This window comes from Pogona vitticeps, chromosome 3 (genome assembly GCF_051106095.1).
Source record: "Pogona vitticeps strain Pit_001003342236 chromosome 3, PviZW2.1, whole genome shotgun sequence".
Taxonomy (NCBI): Eukaryota; Metazoa; Chordata; class Lepidosauria; order Squamata; family Agamidae; genus Pogona; species Pogona vitticeps.
In genome coordinates, this window is record NC_135785.1 from 111,863,588 (window position 1) to 111,881,580 (window position 17,993).

General features: G+C 38.1%; 1 protein-coding gene across 34 annotated transcripts in view; it reads left to right on the plus strand.

Moving 5' to 3' along the window:
- KCNMA1 (potassium calcium-activated channel subfamily M alpha 1) overlaps positions 1 to 17,993 on the plus strand; it is a 668,230-nt gene that overhangs the window by 403,325 nt on the left and 246,912 nt on the right. For all 34 annotated transcript variants that reach the window (XR_013543877.1, XR_013543878.1, XR_013543879.1 and 31 more), the window contains 2 exons: positions 9,737 to 9,812; positions 16,018 to 16,093. Coding sequence is in view for 31 of the 34 variants with exons in the window: in XM_072995024.2 (XP_072851125.2) it covers positions 9,737 to 9,812; positions 16,018 to 16,093 (152 nt within the window). In the remaining 3 variants the exon portion in view is untranslated. The remainder of the gene's footprint in view (positions 1 to 9,736; positions 9,813 to 16,017; positions 16,094 to 17,993) is intronic.

Sequence of the window (17,993 nt, forward strand, 5' to 3'; positions counted from 1 at the left end):
CCAAGAGAAATGTCCTCGGGTGGTATTGTTTTATCCAGTAGTAAGTCTTTACATGATTCCTACATTTCAGTCTGCAAAATGGAAGATAATATCATACTGGGAGATTGGTTTTAATTGCAAAGGGAAGGGTGTTGATCAAGAGGTGTAGAGACAAGAAGTTCATTTCATTTGATTTCTAAATTTTTGTTGCACTCCTCTTTTTTAACTGTAAATTAAATAAGGAATTAGTTTGAAAAAAATTAAGTAACTTTTCACTAGATGGAATATTGCATCTGTTATAAAGGCTATATTATCTTTTCTTGTCCTTTTCTTGTGTCTCATTTACAAAGCTTTCTATTATATATTCCAGTTCTTAACATATAAGTCCTTACAGGGTATAGAAAAATCAATGATGCTTTTAAAAATCATATTTATTTAAATCACAATTGAAATTACAATTTAAATTTAAAAATGTTTTTATTAAAATTATCAAAAAATCTGATTTGTAAATTTAAATCATGATTTAAATCAATTTGATTTAAATCAAATCCACCCTGTTACTTTACATATATTTGACTGTAATTTCCTGTCTTGATCTCTCCGTCCCTGCCTCCCCTTTATAAAACAAAAATTTGTTTCAAAGATCTTGAAATATATGGCAAAAAACCTAATCCCCTGCTTCTTTTAATTTTCTTGTTCCATATGTCCCTGTGTAAATATGTGTGAACTCATTTTCCCAAGTACGATAGAATATAACCACCCTCTTCCAAAGGATAAAACATAACTACTGTAATTCAGAAACATGTCCATTAACAGAGAAGACATCACTAGTCGGTAACAGTTAGAGAGCATACCTCAAACACCAGAACAGAAATAAATCCTATTAGGTAGAAGGAAACTTTTTTCCGAATCAATAAGGATTAAGGTTAACTGGCTGTTTTTACATGATAAAAACAATCACCACACCTGAGCAGAAATAATGTATGATCATGCTGCCACTTGCTAAAATTTGCTGCTAGCATTCGTCTTCTGCTTTTCCAGCCTCTCTGCTTTCTTCTTTTTCTCTCTAGCTCCTAACTGCTTCTGTCTCTTTTTGTCTTGCTTCCCACATTCTCTCTTCCCCCCTCTATTTTTCTCACTCAAGAGCTGGCCCTGCCATGAGGCAATGGCAATAACTGTCTTGTGGCAGATGCTGAGGGGACGCAGTGACCGCTTTCAGACATTCCCTGAGCCCACTAGCCATTCCCTCCTTTGAGGAGGGAAGATCTGTGTGTGCCACAGAGGGTGTCCTGTATTTGCTAAAGATGTCAGCTGGTCTCAGGTGGGATGGAGGAATATTAGGTTGGAATATTAGGTTTGAAAATTAATTCATTAATGGTTAATGTTGCACATGGCTAGGTTAATTTGTTGCTGCAGGCATTAGGGAAATGAAATAGTTTAATTTATTGGATTAGAGTTAATTATTCTGTAAAACTGTTAGTGTTTGAATCAATTGTGGGATTTGTAGAGAATGGCATATGGGTTGTCACCCTTGATTCCTATGTGTTATGGACTCCTTCTGCAGTGCTCTTTAGTTTTAAAGTTTTCTTCCCCGATCTGGCACTTTTTCCAAATGGACTACAAATCTCATAAAACAGTTGTTGGCTGGAACTGATGGGTCCCACACATCTGAAAGCTGCCATTGTTAGGGCAGCTTTCAGATGTGTGGGACCCCTCAGTTCCTGTAGTAGCATGTTCCATTGCTATCTATCTGTCTGTCTGTCTGTCTGTCTGTCTGTCTGTCTGTCTAAAAGTTGAGCTACTGATCGTTTGCCCTGTTGTGGGTAGCACAGCAGACTAAAATTATCAAGTTAACATTAAGGAATGAATTCCAGGTTCTGGATAGAGGGGGTGCTATTTCACTACCAGTACTGAAGTGCAATCTAACTGGAAGTTAGCTTCTGTATGTCAGCTTCTCCTATCTCATGGTCCAGCCAACTTCTCCTCATCTTGACATGAACACCCATGACAGAGCATGAGGTAGTAGTATGGTACACAGCATGAGCCAACACTTGAACCTCACCTCCAGTTAATGAGGCCACCTCCCTATATGTATAAAAGACACTAAGCTAACATTACACTGCAGAAGGAATGAGGAAATAGTTCATACATGACAACACTGATGTAATGTGTACATTAGGTTTTGGGGAAATAAATTAATGACATATAACTGATTATGTGTAACTAATTGTGTCTAAGCCCTGGTTTTGGTATAGTTCCCACTTGCATCCATTCTGACACATACATACATAAATGGGACTTGCAACAAAAAGCTTAGGTAGTACTAGTCATTTGTTTGTTATTTGTTGATGATGCTTGTAATTGATGTTGATTTATGTTGGTTGTCAACTTCCCAGAGAGTGCATATTGCACTATTGGGTGGTATATAGGTTGAATGGAAGATTGAATAAATAGATAAATAAATACATTCAGCGAGTCAGTCACATGGTTCTCCAGGAGGCTTAATTGCTCATGCTCTCATATGATCAAATCTTATTTTCTTGCCCCATGTAAAGGAACGGAGCAACAGACCATACATTTGCATGTATAGAAAGAAGGGGCTGCTTCAGGAGATGCTATGGAAGTTGATGGGATACTGGTGCTCCTTTCTATGTGGTCCAAAAGATATGGGGCAGGAGCTGCTACATCTTCTCAAGCATGTTCCCAGCTGAAGCTTCACTGTTTTCTGAGCAGCAGAAATGAAATTATATATTTGCTTGTGCAGAAAAATGTCCTGGATGTGAATAGAATGTGGAGTCTGAAAAAGCTGCATTGTCATCCTGAAAGAGAGAAGAAAAAGATGGAGATGATTCTAACTTTGTTCGATTTCACTTCTACCTTTAAGTGAACTATTGGGGGGTGGGGACTCTATGAATGTCTTGGAAACAAGGCCAAGGCTTCATGGCATGGTTGGTAGGAAATAAGCTTGAGTTTTCTAGGGTTCAGAATTACTCCAGGAAGCTATTTGGGTAAATATAGTATTTACCCAAATAATGAAGACACTCTTCTCAGCTTTGAAGATAAGCATGGAGTGATGATGTTACTTCTTCTCTGCCGGTAAAACTAGAGGATACTGTTTTAGGATGCTTGCACAGTTTTTCCACATATATCTACAGTCCGTGAGGAGGGCCTTCCCTCACTACTGTGGTCCAAAACTCTCATACATAATTTTGTTCTTTGAAAAAAATGGCTATCAAAAGTAGATTATAGATCTCCTGCCATTTTTTTAGTTGTACCTTCTTCTTGGTGCCTTTAACAAAAATCATGCAAGAGGGTTGAGCCACAAAGGAATTTTACCTCTGTTGTGAATTCCCCAGCCTCTTTTATCTTTGGATTGTTTCGTCCAGGAGCCTCCCTTGCTTTGCGATTTCAAATCTGTGACCAGTTTCTGATATTTTGCCTAATCTTCCCAAAAGCATGAATTTAGCAGAGAGGATTGTGCAGAGGCCCAAATGGTAGGCTGAAGTAATCACATCTGTTTTCATAAAAAAAAGGGGGGGGGGATTGATGATGGAATTTTCATGACCTAAATTGTGTTGCTAGTTTCCCATCAAGTTCAAGAAAGAGGAGAGAACCATTTTTTATTCTTGCATCTTGAGTGCCAGTCATATCTGGACACATTTCAGAAACTTTGGCACAAGCGCTCCAAGATATTCCCAATGTATGTGCTCAGGGGTACCTTGAATTAAAAGAGAATGAGGATAAAACAGGCAGATGAACAAACATAACAATAAAACAAGTTACTCTTGGGTTTGCACTCACCTCCCTATGGGCTGATGTACCTAGCTATGCAAAAAGACAGGTATACCTGGAGCCTTGTGGCGTGTTGGTTAAAATGCTGTACTGCAGCCCAACTCTGCTCACGAACCAGGGTTCCATCCCTGGTAGCCAGCTCAAGGTTCACTCAAGCTTCCATCCTTCCGAAGTCAGTAAAATTAGTATCCAGCTCAATGGGGGGAGGGGGCAATGTGTAGCCTGCATAATTAATATGTCGACTGCCCAGAAAGTGCTTTAAGCACTATGGGATGGTAAATAAACAGGTGGTAAATAAACAGCAAGCTTTGCTTTGGCTTTAATACAATACTAATGTGGTTATTACTTTAGCTTCTCTCCTCTGTGCACAAGGTTGCTGTGTGTTTCCCATCCTAGTTCACTACCTGTGAATGGAGGCATCTGTCCTTCTGGACAGAGCTTCCTAAATATATTTAGTTGCCACCTCTAAAAGATTATAGAACTAGGAAGTGTTCATTAAAAACTAGTCATTGGTCAAATTAAACAATACATTATCACATTAAGCAAAATATGTTAAAATGCTTATTTCCTTAGTTTTCAATCTGGCCTTCTTTTCTGGTTGTGTGCCCAGCCCAGGACCCTACTGGAAAGAATAGCATGGGCACTATTATCCATTTTCCGAGGCCATCCTCTTGTAAGTAACTGCAGTGTGTTACATGTGGGGCTGCCTTTGGACATGGCAGATTATAGTTAGTGCAAAATAACCAACTGGGTTATGATGTACATCTCTATCTTTTATTTCACTTACAACATAGGTGGTAGGGAACTATAAGCATCACATTCATATTAGAGCCAGCGGGGGGCGGGGCGGGCAGTTATATTGTCTTCAGTGGCACAGAACCACAGATTTCCCCAGTACTTCTCAAAATCCTCCTTGTGGAGTATAGTGGCTACTGACTTCTCTCCTCCTTGGGACAAACTGCAGTAGAACTGTTTCTGGCTTGTTCAGAATATATAGTTCTGCAGCTTTGTTTCGGAGGTCCTCACATATCTCAATAACTGGGCTGTTTTTGCCTTATGTTTCTGTTTCAGTGATTGAAGATAGTCAGCAAATTTTAAATTTTTAGTTTTATTCTGCCACAGTGTTTCAAACTTGATGATAAGCTTTGTAAAGCTAGGCCCTATGTCTTTCCTAAGTTTGCCCCATGCAACCTCTTTCAAGACAGAGAAAAACAAGTCATATTTGGCCTTGAATATCTTTTACATCTTGCTCTTCTCCTAATTGGCAGGCAGGATTGTAGTATGCTTTTTCTTCGGCTTTGTGTTCTGTGCTCTTAATAAAACTTATAACAATTTAGAAACATTGGCTGCAGAGCAATAAACTGCTAAACTGCTAGGTAAATTAAAAGAATATCATTCCTTTCATACAGAATATTTCTCATAATCCAATTTAGATATGATAATTTGCTATCAACATACTTGTTAATATTTATTAGGGAGAGGAGGTCTGGGGGTTGGGAAGGGTCCATCAAATTTTGCAAGGCTGCTACAGAACACTTCTACTTTCTGCAAAAAAAATCAGTTGTTTATGGTGGGTTACCACATGTCTCAGGATTTCTGCAGTAATAACTTTACTATGGTTCTATGATTATTTAAAGGATCGTTGCATTCCTCTCGGAAATGCTCTTGATCAAGTAAACATTTTCATACCTTCCTTTTTGTAGATTCTCTTTCTGCTTGTGTGACATAACTGTTTTCCCATATGATGCACTTATGATCTGCAGAGGTCCATTCTGACAAAGTGTGTCTTTGGTGTGCATCTGTATAAGCTGGAGTTAGGGGTGCTGGAACCCCGTGTAGTTCAAAATCTATAACTCTTATGCTCCCAAAATCGTAACTACAAAGCATAAACATTTGATATACACACACACACACACACACACACACACACACACACACACAGAGAGAGAGAGAGAGAGAGAGAGAGAGAGAGAGAGAGAGAGAGAGAGAGAGAGAGCGAGCAGTTCTCTCTGTTGGGGTTCTCTTCCATAGCATTGACAATCCTTTCCATACAGTACCATGTGTAATGAGCCTTAAAGATACTTGGGACCTGCTGATCTAGAGACTGATCTAGAGATGTGTTTGAAGGCAAATTTACCACTTTGATGCTTCAGAGTTGAACTCATGGGGTTCTGGGTGGCCAGGGGCACGGTATTTACTGGAATATTCATTCATTCATTCATTCATTCATTCATTCATTCATTCATTCATTCATTCATTATAAGAAAATCAGTGTATAACCCAAACCGTGCTGTTTAGACCCATGCAGTTCAAAGGGCAAGTATAGTATTGGTAGTATTTCTATCATGGCAGTGATAAATTTGCTTCAGTTGCAACTAATGCCAGAACTGCTTTACCATCTGCCTAATAAGTTAAATTCAAGAGTAGAGTGTTTGCATGCAGCTTTTCATGTAGAAGTACACTCAATGTTTTTCTTATCTTTCTAGCTCAAAAGTAATGATTTTTAGTGAGAAAATCAAATCACAACTAGGATAGTCAATAAAACCCCTTGGGCAGGACACTTCTGAACATGTGAATACATAATCTTAGATCACACCAAGTGTATGCAGCCTTTTCACCCCTGAGAACTACACCTGGTGTTGGCTTGAAGGCTGAAGGATGTACATGCAGGAGTATACATGATACTTGCAAAGATATACATGATACTTGCAGTTGGGTAGAATTTTTACTCTGCATTTTCAAAAGCTCGGCAACAGAATTTTTAAAAACTCTCCCCTGCAATTTAGCTAATCAACTGGGCCCTTTGAGAAAGTGGGCAGGATCCTGTTATCTTGAAAACTACACAGGAAGTGGCCAGTGGGAGTCTGCACCTCCCAGGCCATACATTGTAATGCCTCAGATTAGAAACTGCTAAAAGTGTTTGTTATCATGAATCAACAAGAAATCCTAGGTTGTATCTGCCAGAGCAGAAATGCCGTTTTAAGTGATTTCGTGGCCATCGTAGACTTGTTTTCGACTTAAGCTCCCACTGTCTTTTTAAGACACACTCTCATAATAAATTCATGCCAGAGTGAATAATGTTACAAGATAGCCTGTAACTATCCAGGGCAGATATTCTAGTCTCACTTTTATTATGTCAGTCTCTAAAATACACTTAAATAAAGCAGATGAAGTGCTATTATTGTGTGTTAATATGAGTGATCATGTAAAGAACAAGCCAGTGTGCATTGCCCTGCTATTGTGGCTAGTGGTAAAACGCATGATTAATTTTCAGTAATTAAACCATATGTAATTTGTTGTTCTTTATTTGAAAGGTGTACTTTCCTTTGCTAATCAAACCTTTATGGCATACTGATTCTTTGTCATTTGTAGTCAGTTTCAGCATTGTGGAAGGATAATGGTTAAATTCTGCATAGACTTCCACCACCTCAGAAAGCCATTTTCCTGCATGGTGAAAATGTGCACACTTTCAAATGAGTTTTCAAAAAAGATGAGGTAGCTTTGAGGTAATGTTCATACAGAACGAACGCAGAAGCGGATGTAGAAAGTCTGTAACTGGCACAAGACAATCTTTCAGGGCAGCGGGAATTTGAGTGTCTCAACAGGAGCTTCTCTCAGACCTTTTGTTTGCTAATTAGTTTTCTTTGTTTGGTGATTGATCTTAAGGACTTAAGCACAGGACTCCTTTGTTGTTGAATTTCTTGAACACAAAAGAAAGGCTGCTTCATTTATGTGCCTGCAGGTCTATTTATGGGGTATCTATAATCATTTTTACTACTCCAGGACTCATAAACCAAAGCCTTCTGAAAAGGAGAAATTTAGAATAAAAGCGTTCCAAATAATTTCTTTTGAGTGTCAGAACTGAATAGAGCTTTGAGACTCTCAGCACAAAAATCCAGCCCTGGTTGTCTCAAGCGTTTTTTGCATTTAGGCAGTATAATCCAGAGTGATTTATGAAGTCCTTTGGTAATGGACAGTTAGTAATGTTTACTGATCCATTTCAGACTAGCCAGATATCTCCTAGCAGAGTCAGATTTCTCTCCCACCCACCCATGAAATCAGATATAGTAACAATTTCCTGATACTGTATTTTCAGTGTTTAAAGAAATTATACATGGGTTGAGATCCTGTTGCTTAGTATAGTAAGTCACAACTAGAGTAGGGTCATTAAATCAGTGGAACTTACAAAGATGCTGAGTGACTATATCCTAATAATTCTGTGGGCCTGTTCTGGTTGTGACTTACTACACTAAGTAACAAAAGTACAGCCACTGTGTATTACTTTTATTACAATGAAATTTACCTTCAGTGACGTTGATTTAGGTGGCTGTAATTGAACACGATATGAATCTGTAACACAAGAATTACATGTTGTTTTTATCATTAATTCCCTTTATGTTCTAAGCACATTTTTATCAAAAAATTATTGTCTATAAATCATTAAAATTATTTCTCTGACCAACCCACCTTTTAAAATAGAAATATTCCTTATAATGAGATAATTGTTCCTGGTCATCTTGGAAGCTTGTTTAAATATAGTCCAAGTAACATAAAGAGAGTATCTTTCTCCTTAGCCTCTGGATTGAGGCTCTCAATAAGTATACAGTATGCCGTTTTACTATACATAATATTGTATTCTTCTCACATAATACCCCATCCTTCCCACTTATTGGAAGGCCAACTAGTTTTCTTTCATTCTTTCTTTTTAGTACTGAGAGGAGTTTGAAAGCAATATGTGGTATCACTGGAAAGGATTTCTGATCTTGAATTTTTTTTAAAAAAAGTTTTTAAAAATGAGCTGACCACATCTAGCAGCCCCTGGGCAGACCTTATGGTACTTTTCCGGTCCCATTCATTATTGCTTTGTTGCAGTAGATGTTACTACAATAGATCCTATATAAAATGTTGCAGACTGGCTCCACCACCAAAACATATTCTCTGTTCTGGATCCAGCCAGCCTGGAAAAGAGATCTTCTGCCACAACATGTTGGCAATTCATAAACTGGAACAGTAACAAGTTGTTGATGTTGAAAAACAATCTAATTTAATAAATGCCTCTGTATGCACATTTGTGATGTTGGAACTATGGCTTCATGTGGGCCTGTTTGCCTGCGCCAGCTGATAGGGAATTCTGTTAGAGGGAATTGCGAATCGTGATAAAATAAGGATGTGTGATGGATTAATTCAAACACTATATTGAGTGCATAGCTATGCACAAATTTGACCTCTACACTTTCCTTCATAAGCTGTGTGTTTATAATACCCAATGTACCTTTCATCCTAGAAGAGAGATTCCCAACAAAATTGTATCCTGTCCACATAAACCTCCCTTAATAATTTAAGCCTTTAATCTTTTACAGTATTTCTCTGTTTTGTGCAGCCAACTATAATGCCACTATCTGTATTCACTATTTTTTTTCCTTAGAAGAAAAAAATAGAATTGATTTTTAAAATTTGGTTCTACAGGAGAGATTTTACTAAGCAGACCCTCCAGTATAGGTGACTCCTGACAAATAAAACTTTTTGTGACAATGCAAAATATTTCAACAAAAGAATTTACGTCATATAGAATTATCATCTTAATCACAGGCATGTACAGTACCTTCTCTTTCAGTTTAAAAGCAGGTCATCTCAACTCTTGCATGTCATCCTTATTTCAGGGAGCTTTGGGAGGTTGTTGTGAGCCTTTACAACAAATCTCAGAATTAAAGCTTTCCATATGTTTTATAATTACTGTAGTAAGTGCTTGGTGCATAGGTGCTTCTCTGGAAAGAAATTTGTATTTCTCTGAATATAGCTGACCAAGGTGTGGGGATGTTCAACATGGAGCAATATTTCAGAGGTATTTGATACCATGTTAGTTACTTTTGATGTAATACCTGCTATTGTAAGTCACGCAGAGGTGGAAATAATCTAATATCTAATAATCTAATATCCTCTTTTCTCTTTTCCTTTTGAATTACAGGTTTAAGATTTTTACGAGCTCTTAGACTGATACAGTTCTCAGAAATTTTGCAGTTTCTGAATATCCTTAAAACAAGGTAAGGAATTAATGTGACCTTTTGCATAAAAGCTTATTTTATAGTTTCTCACAGCACTGAAAGGACTTCTAACTGATTAGGCCTGCTTTTCAAACATTAGCAAAGGTTCTGTTTGACATTTTTGTATTGCTGTTGCTGTTGAACTAATGACTACTTAATAACCTTATTGAGTGCAGCATTTGGGAGGATCATGTTCAGCTTTATAAATTGCCCTTTCCCTACTTGATAGAAGATCCAGGGATTTACAATGCAGTTCTATGAATGTTTACTCAGAAGGGTTTTACTTTCAAACTAGGGTGTTCATAGGAGTACGGCCTTAATAAACTTAATGATTAATTGCCCCTAGATGGCTTATATTTTGCTCTATTCACTGCATACTTTTATTTCTCACATAGTTGGCTACCTCTCCGTTGCCAAACTTTGCTCTATGTCTTCTCAGTGGTAATTAATTGGTTGGTTATTGCTAGATACAATTCTACCTTGCAGATGATCTTAAAACAAATATAGGTTAAATGCAATGTGATATCACCCATGTTCCCATGTTTTGAGTTAGCTTTTTTCTGCCCAGTAAAGTGACACAACAGAATAGCCACACATTTGTTCAATCTATATGTGTTCCAGTAGTTTTAGGATCTTTGCCACTTGTTCTACAGAGCACATTCTGACAAACACCCTTTCCCTTTGGATGCACATGTAGGCAGTTTGTCAGCTCTTTAACTACAATATATATGTTATTCTCCTGCTCCCCCTTTAAAGTCCTAATTAAAAGTATGATTACTAGGTTATACACTTTAAGTCCCTGGTGAAGTAGAGGACAAAACCCTCAACTTCTTCTCCTTATTTCCCCTTGTTCTTTTATTTTTCAAGCCCTCTGAATCCTATTTGCACCATACTGGAATCATGAGGAGGGTGCAAGCAAAGTCAGGCAAAACAGATGAGAAGACATTTGCGAAGTTTACCATTCCGTCAGGCATTTGACATAATAAGAGTTTCTAAATCACACCCTCTGACCCTAAAAGCTAAAGTCCTGGAGCCAATTTCCGTAGGAATATATTATGCTAATTATATCAGTTATGCCCATAATCAAGCAGTTGATTTAATACCCTGATATAATTTGATTAGTTTAGTACATATTCTGTTTAGAAACATCCAGTGTATGGCTGGATAAGCAAGTGGCTCATTCAGCACAGTTGTCCACTTGTTCCAAATTAGCTTTATAGAAAGGGATATAGGATCATTGTGGCTAGCAGAGAGATGGAAGCCAGAAGAACTTAATAGAGCCTGCCTTTTGTTTTAAAGATCATCTCCTGGGGAGTGCTAATAACTTGTGTGGGATAATACTGCCACCAAAATTTTGCTGGAATACCATACTGGTGGTCAACGCAGAATTTTATCTTTAAAATTTTGGAAGCCTGTCTCTCAAAACACTGTAGAATTTTTGCGTAATCTGGATTATTTGCTACATGAATTTCCAGAAATTTTCATTGTGTTTCTGCCACACAAATGGGTTTTTATTTATATTATATAAATATATAATTTATTTATTTATGTAACTTTGCAGAGGCCAAAATCTTCTTGCTCAGCACAGTAAATTGCACTTAAGTAGGTCCATTGAATGAATGGGTATTTTTAATGAGTCAGCTCCTCCATAAATTCCATTGATTCAAATGGGTCTTCTCTTACTGACTTTCTGTACTAAAGTAAGCCGCAGTTAAAGTAGGCCCATTTGAATCAATGGACTTTATGGTAAAGTGCACTCATCGCACATATGCACACATGTAAAAGACGCATCCATTACTTGTTTGAAGTTAACTTTGAAGTTATATAGTTACACACATTGTTTCAAGAGCATCTTCCATCCCCACCTTCATACTAGCTTTCTAAAATTAGTGAAGCGAGCAATTTAAACTGATTACTTCTTCCTATTTGGTGATTTAAATGAGGTTTCAGTAAAACTGCAGGGGCTTAGACTGAGCTCAGTCAGAAATAGGGATTGCACAGATGTCTCAAAGAGCTTAAAGACCAGGAAAATGTTGGTGACTAATCCATCTATATTTAGAATTCTGAAAAGGCAAGGGCATCTCATATGTACAGGCAGAAAACACTTTTGTATAAACATGCAAGAGAACCACTGTAGCAATTTTTTTAAAAATAAATCCAGAATTCCAGCTGGTTGGATATTGGCCATTCACAAGCTCTTGTCTTGAATCAGAAATACTTCAGTGATGGAGAGGTACACACATGTTGGAAACACTGGGCTGATTTCTTTCACAAGGTCATTTGTACCTCTGTAATAGGAAGTGATTTTTTTTTTTTTTTTGTATACGTGACCTGGCTTTAACATTTTCTAACTTTATTCCTCAACTTCTGACAAATATTTAGAAAGCACTGAAAAGTTTTATGAAGAATTTAAAGACATTATATGGAAAATACTTTCTTAAGAGAAATTTATAATGCTTAGATAGGGTCCTGAAAACACAGACAAAGAGCCTGAAATAATTATGGACAACACATGAAATAATTTGTGAAGAGGAAGAATTTGTAGTCAGCAACACCACATTCAGATTGCTACCAAGAGACTGTTTGCATGGAAGTTCTTACAGGACGACATTGTAAAGAACAGGGTAAGGAACCAAATCATTATCATCATCTTAGAACTGTAGAGCAGGAAGGGACCTATGGATCATCAAGTCCAGCCCCTGTCAATAAATTATATCCTAGTAAATCAAATGTACTGGAAAAGAGATACATCAATGAAAACATACCAGAGCTGACCTAAATTTAGACCATAATGTTGTTTTTAGTGTAGTTTGCCACATGTTTTAAAAAATGCAAACAACAGAAGATTCACAGATATTAAACAAGTTATCAAATTGTATGTGCTAGTGTTAAAGAAGAAATTAATGATAGCATCAGTTAGACTGTACCTTTAAATGGCTCAGATACAAGCGAGACTTGATCTAAAACAGTGGTTCTTAACCTTTGTTACTCGGATGCTTTTGAACTGCAACTCCCAGAAACCCCAGTCAGGACAGCTGGTGGTGAAGGCTTCTGGGAGTTGCAGTCCAAAACTCCTGAGTAACCCAAGGTTAAGAACCAGTGATCTAAAATAACAGAGGTATTAGCAAATGTGATCAACAGCGGTTGGAAAGTAAAAATGTAAGTAAGACAAGCATTTGATGGTAGAAAAATATTGAAGCTGAAGGATGAGAGATGGAAGTGGAAAAGTAAAAACAACATCAACTAGAAAGAATTACATAAGAACATCTGAAACAAAGTTTGGGAATCCAAAGGAAAAAAGTTTCTGAATAATAAAGAAAAGTAGAAGACTAGAGAAAATCCATGAATATTTTCTGTTCACATTAGATCACGTAGGTAGCAGACATAGGCAAAGAATGACAATACCCGCTATTGTGGATAGCAGTACCTCTCTGATACTTGACATCAAGGGTCATAATGTGGAATAAATATATTAAACAAGTAATTATAGATAAACCCACATAATTTATTATATTGGATGTTGATACCGGGTTAGAAGTTCAGAAATCCACAATGGTTAACAAAACACAGAAAAATTTATTGAGCCCATGACGTATTAATGGTGGTATTAAAGTTAATAAAATATGGCAGCTTAAAATATTTTCAGCAAAATCTACAGAACAGGAATCATTTGTGAAATCTGGCCAAGAACAACTCTTACTACACAGCTAAAAAAGGAATATACCACAGCTTACAATGACTGCAGTATAGTTAGCTGAAAGAGCCATTTGATTTAGGTTTTTTTTCCGAATAGTAATCACAGAATTTAAAGCAAGTGCAAAGAAAGGATTAGTGGTACCCAGTTTTTATTCAGAGAAGTATTTCTAATCAAACGAACACTAATTCTGCTTACCTATACTTGGGGAGAAATGCAGTAACATGAATATGGGCTTGTATGCGTGCTTTATTGACTCCCAGAAAGCCCTTGATAAAGCCCAACATAATAAGGTGGCAGAGTTGTTAGTAAACCAAGGTCAAGAGATTATTCCTGTAATTGGCAATCTGTACTGGCAAAAAAAAAAACAAAAAAAAAAACCCTGCACTGAAAATTCAAGAATAGACAGGAGATATAGATATAGGAAGAAGAGTACCACAAGAATGTATACGCCCACTATTGATTTTCAAGTTGTACTCCAAGAACATCTTTATAAGAGTACTTGCTGGCTGAAGTAATGGCATCATTTTCAATAGAGAGGTTTTTAACATTTGATAAATGGTAGAGGAGTGCTAGTTGGTAATTTAGATGATCTGCAAAAGTTATTCAGTTAATAATGTAAGTAATGAAGGCGGTCTGAAAATAAATGTGAAGAAAGTCAAAGCCATAGTAAACATTAAAAAGCAAGCAGTCCAATAAATGCAGTTAAGGGTGGAACATGCTGATGTTATGTAAGTAACTTGGAATTTGATTGAATGAACAGTGGTGGCATAATCAGAATAGAAATGCCCAGAGCAGCTTCCTTTAGATGAAGAACGTAACATACAGTAAAAAACTTATATTTGGCTTTGGCAATGTAGATTTATCACAGAATGCTAAATGCTACAGAATGTTTTGGCTTGAGAGGGTGGTCAACAAAGAAGTATTAAATCTGATGAATAAAGACCAAGATTGCTGCAGTTGTTAAATACAAAAAGCCAGAATGCTTAAGTCATATAAAGAGAAGTGAAAAGTATTAAATACTGAATAAAGACATGTAATGAGAAATTAAAAGTAAAGCTAAAATAAATGAGGAAAATTTCAGGAAGGAGAACATCATACTGGGTGAAAAAAACTCTGGGGACTTGTTGGCAGGGTAAGGAGGGCAACACAACATCATTCGTTCAGCTTCACCTACAGTCGATTCAGCCATGATGAGAAACAACCTTGTCATAGGAAACAGAAACGAAACCAAAGGCTTGTGGTGCCAGTAACTAAGCCACTAGGTTACAATCCCAAGCTAATTAGGTGTGGAGATGCCTGAGAAAGAACAGTGGCGTGATATAGGATTTATTGTAAGTAGTCATGGTTGGATAGCTCGGTGAATTAGGTTAACTAACTCAGCGAGTTTGGCTGTAGAGCCATAACGCTGGGAGTTTGGTTTCTCACTGTGCCTCCCAGGAGAAGAGGCGCAGCCTGCGCAGCCTTGGGCTACCTGCCTGTCCCCAGAGTACTCCAAGAAGGGGGGGGAATGGTAACTCACGTCGATATATTCGTTACCTAGAAAACTGTGGGGAAAAAAGTTACCATGAGTTAGAATTGACTGGATGGCGAACATTTGATGGAAGTGGTGTGCAAGCAGATCATGCAAAAGGAATTTTCCACACCTCTGTGGCAATGGGTGCTTGACCGGCTTCCAAGCTTCCAACTGCACTGCGCTTAACCAGGCTGCCGTGCTGCCTGTGGGTAGAGGATGGATTTTCCTTACGCTAGAGCAAAGAAAACAGGGGCCATCTGGGCCAGCCATGTTTTATGCCCTCAGTCTCCTTCCATTCTAGAAGCTTCCGGAACCTAGTCAGGGAGGGGCAGAAAGAGGAACAGCTGTCTTTCCTCCCTTCATGCCAGCATCTATCAGAATCATTTGGCTGGGGGGGGTGAGCAATCAGTAGTAGGGCAGCCCCTCTCTTGCAGGCAGTGCCTGGCTTCTCAGGAGAAGCTGCAGGCAGTTTCTGACCAGCCTGCCTGTGCAAGGAGCCCAGTTGACATCAGGTCAGCCTGACTAGTGAGGTGAAAAATGGGGAGGCTCACACTTAGGCTTGCTTCTAGAGTGGCAGCCCACTGGTAAAGTCTCATCCTCAGTCAGCAGATATGCTCATTCCTCCATATCTTAGGGGAAGAAAGAAAAGGAAGAGTAACACACACCAAAGGATTCAGTCAGACCAGATACTAATGTTCTGAAATTTTTGAGCTATTTCATGTTTTTTTCCCCCTCTGATAAGTTGTTCAGTTAATGGTGTTTGGGCAGTTTGACTTTGAGCAACACAATTCTTTATTCCAAAGACATAGGGCTGGCAGTTCTGTGAAGAAGATGGTGGATCTCCAGGAGGAGGTAATGGAGCTTAAATGGGAGTTAGACCTTGCAAAGCAGAGAGAGAGAGAGAGAAATGGAAAAGAAACTCTAAAAATACCTTTTTTCTTTCTTTCTTTCTTTCTTTCTTCCTCCCCCCTCCCCCCGTGCTTTTTTGAAACCAGTAATTCCATCAAGTTGGTGAATCTGTGCTCAATATTTATTAGCACATGGCTGACAGCAGCTGGATTTATACATTTGGTAAGTATGCTGTGAAAAACACTGATGGGATTAGGGTGGCATGCAGTTGAAACTGTTGCTGCTCACTTGAACCTTGGCACGCTCAGGCTAACACATGGACACAAATACTCCTTTGAAGGTGGAATAGAAGTTCGACAGAAAGTGAAGAGGCGCCATGTTTTTCTGAACATGTACTAGTTATCTACCAAAGAGCAAAAGGTCTTTGACTTGAAGCTATCCACAATTGATTTACATTGAAATAACGATATTCCCTCAAAGGAGGTTGGGGTGAGATGGAGATCAAGATCTGAGACTAGTTCTCTAAACTAATGATGAATAATTCTGAAATGACAGAGGTTTTATGGAGTTTGTCAATAAGAGCAAGTGGCCACGAGATGGCAGTGTTTCCTTAGTAACAGCAAGTACAATCTGTCACGAAAGGCAAGATGCTATACATCCTATTATACGACAAGCAGCTTATGTATTACTAATATTTATGTGCATAATTCTTCAAAAGGGACTTTAATTCTGACATATAAAAGAATGTTTTAATTTCTTCCCCAAATCAGCCTTTTTCTTCCCTCCTAAAGCTCAGCACACAAACCATTAAGGCAAATTACTTTAACAAATCTAGTTCCTCTGTGGAGCTAAACAATCTGAAATCCCAATACTGTGTTGCGCTCCTCTGGTGGGCTGCCTGGAAGGAAAGCATAGGCTGCCTCTGCTGAGATATTTTCTAGCATGCCTTCCATTCTTGGGATGGATTCCTTTGGCCATTTCCCTGTGGCGACCTGTAGCCAAGTGTGGTGAAGAAGTGGACCACCATCCGCAAGATTCCATATCCACTGTATAGAGGCCCTTCTTCCTGCCAGCTCTGCAGCCCTAAGAAATTGCTACTCATGGGAGCAGCAGGTGGTCAAAGCAGTTGCTACGGCTCTTGGCCAAGAAGGGCGAGCTGCTTGCTCCCATTACTTCTGATGGTGTGTTGTGTAACTGCTTGGAGCTAACAAATGTTATCTGTTTGGATTGTTGGCCAACACTGGCCATGTTAGCTAGGGGACTGTGAGAGCTGTCATCAGTAAAAGTAATGTTTAAAAGATCTGTGACGGCTCTGGCCAGTTATAAGCTGTGGCATTCCTGGTTATTATTATTAGACAGACTGTGATCTGTGTGAATCCTTGGATTCTGGTTTGTGGATATACAGTATGTGTGTTGTATCAAAGCAAGATAGGCAAACTGGCATCACAACTTATAGCGTGGAGGGTTAACTTTAATAGCCTTTCCCTCCACGTCTTCACCCTCAGTGAAAATCACATTTGCCCCCACCCTACCCATGAACATTTCAACACCCCGCAGACACCAAGACCATGACCCCCAACCCACACCATGGGTTAAAACCTAGTAGAAATATATTTTGTGAGGATAACACATACCTTACCTGAGGGACCAACTGTGATTTCTGGAAGAAATTGTGTCCATTTGTTGGCATAAAAGAAAGAGTGTTGTGACATTTTAAGACTTTTTAAAAAGGTGTTATGACATAAGCTCTTGTCAACTATAATAATAATAATAATAATAATAATAATAATAATAATAATAATAATAATAATAGTAATAGTAATAGTAATAGTAATAGTAATAGTAATAGTAATAGTAATAGTAATAGTAATAGTAATAGTAATAGTAATCCACTTCATCAGATGTATGAAGAGGCAGGTAATATCACCCATGTGGATGTAGAAGTTAAAACTGTATATGATATTCTCAGGGTTTTTTTAAAAAAAATATTTTGTTACTATATTTTTAACCTGCCAGTTTCAAATCCCTACTGGCTCAGAGCAGAATACACACACTCTGCTTACCCTCACTAGCTCTTGGGGTGGGGTGGGGGGACAGGTTACACTTATCATTAATGTCTGAC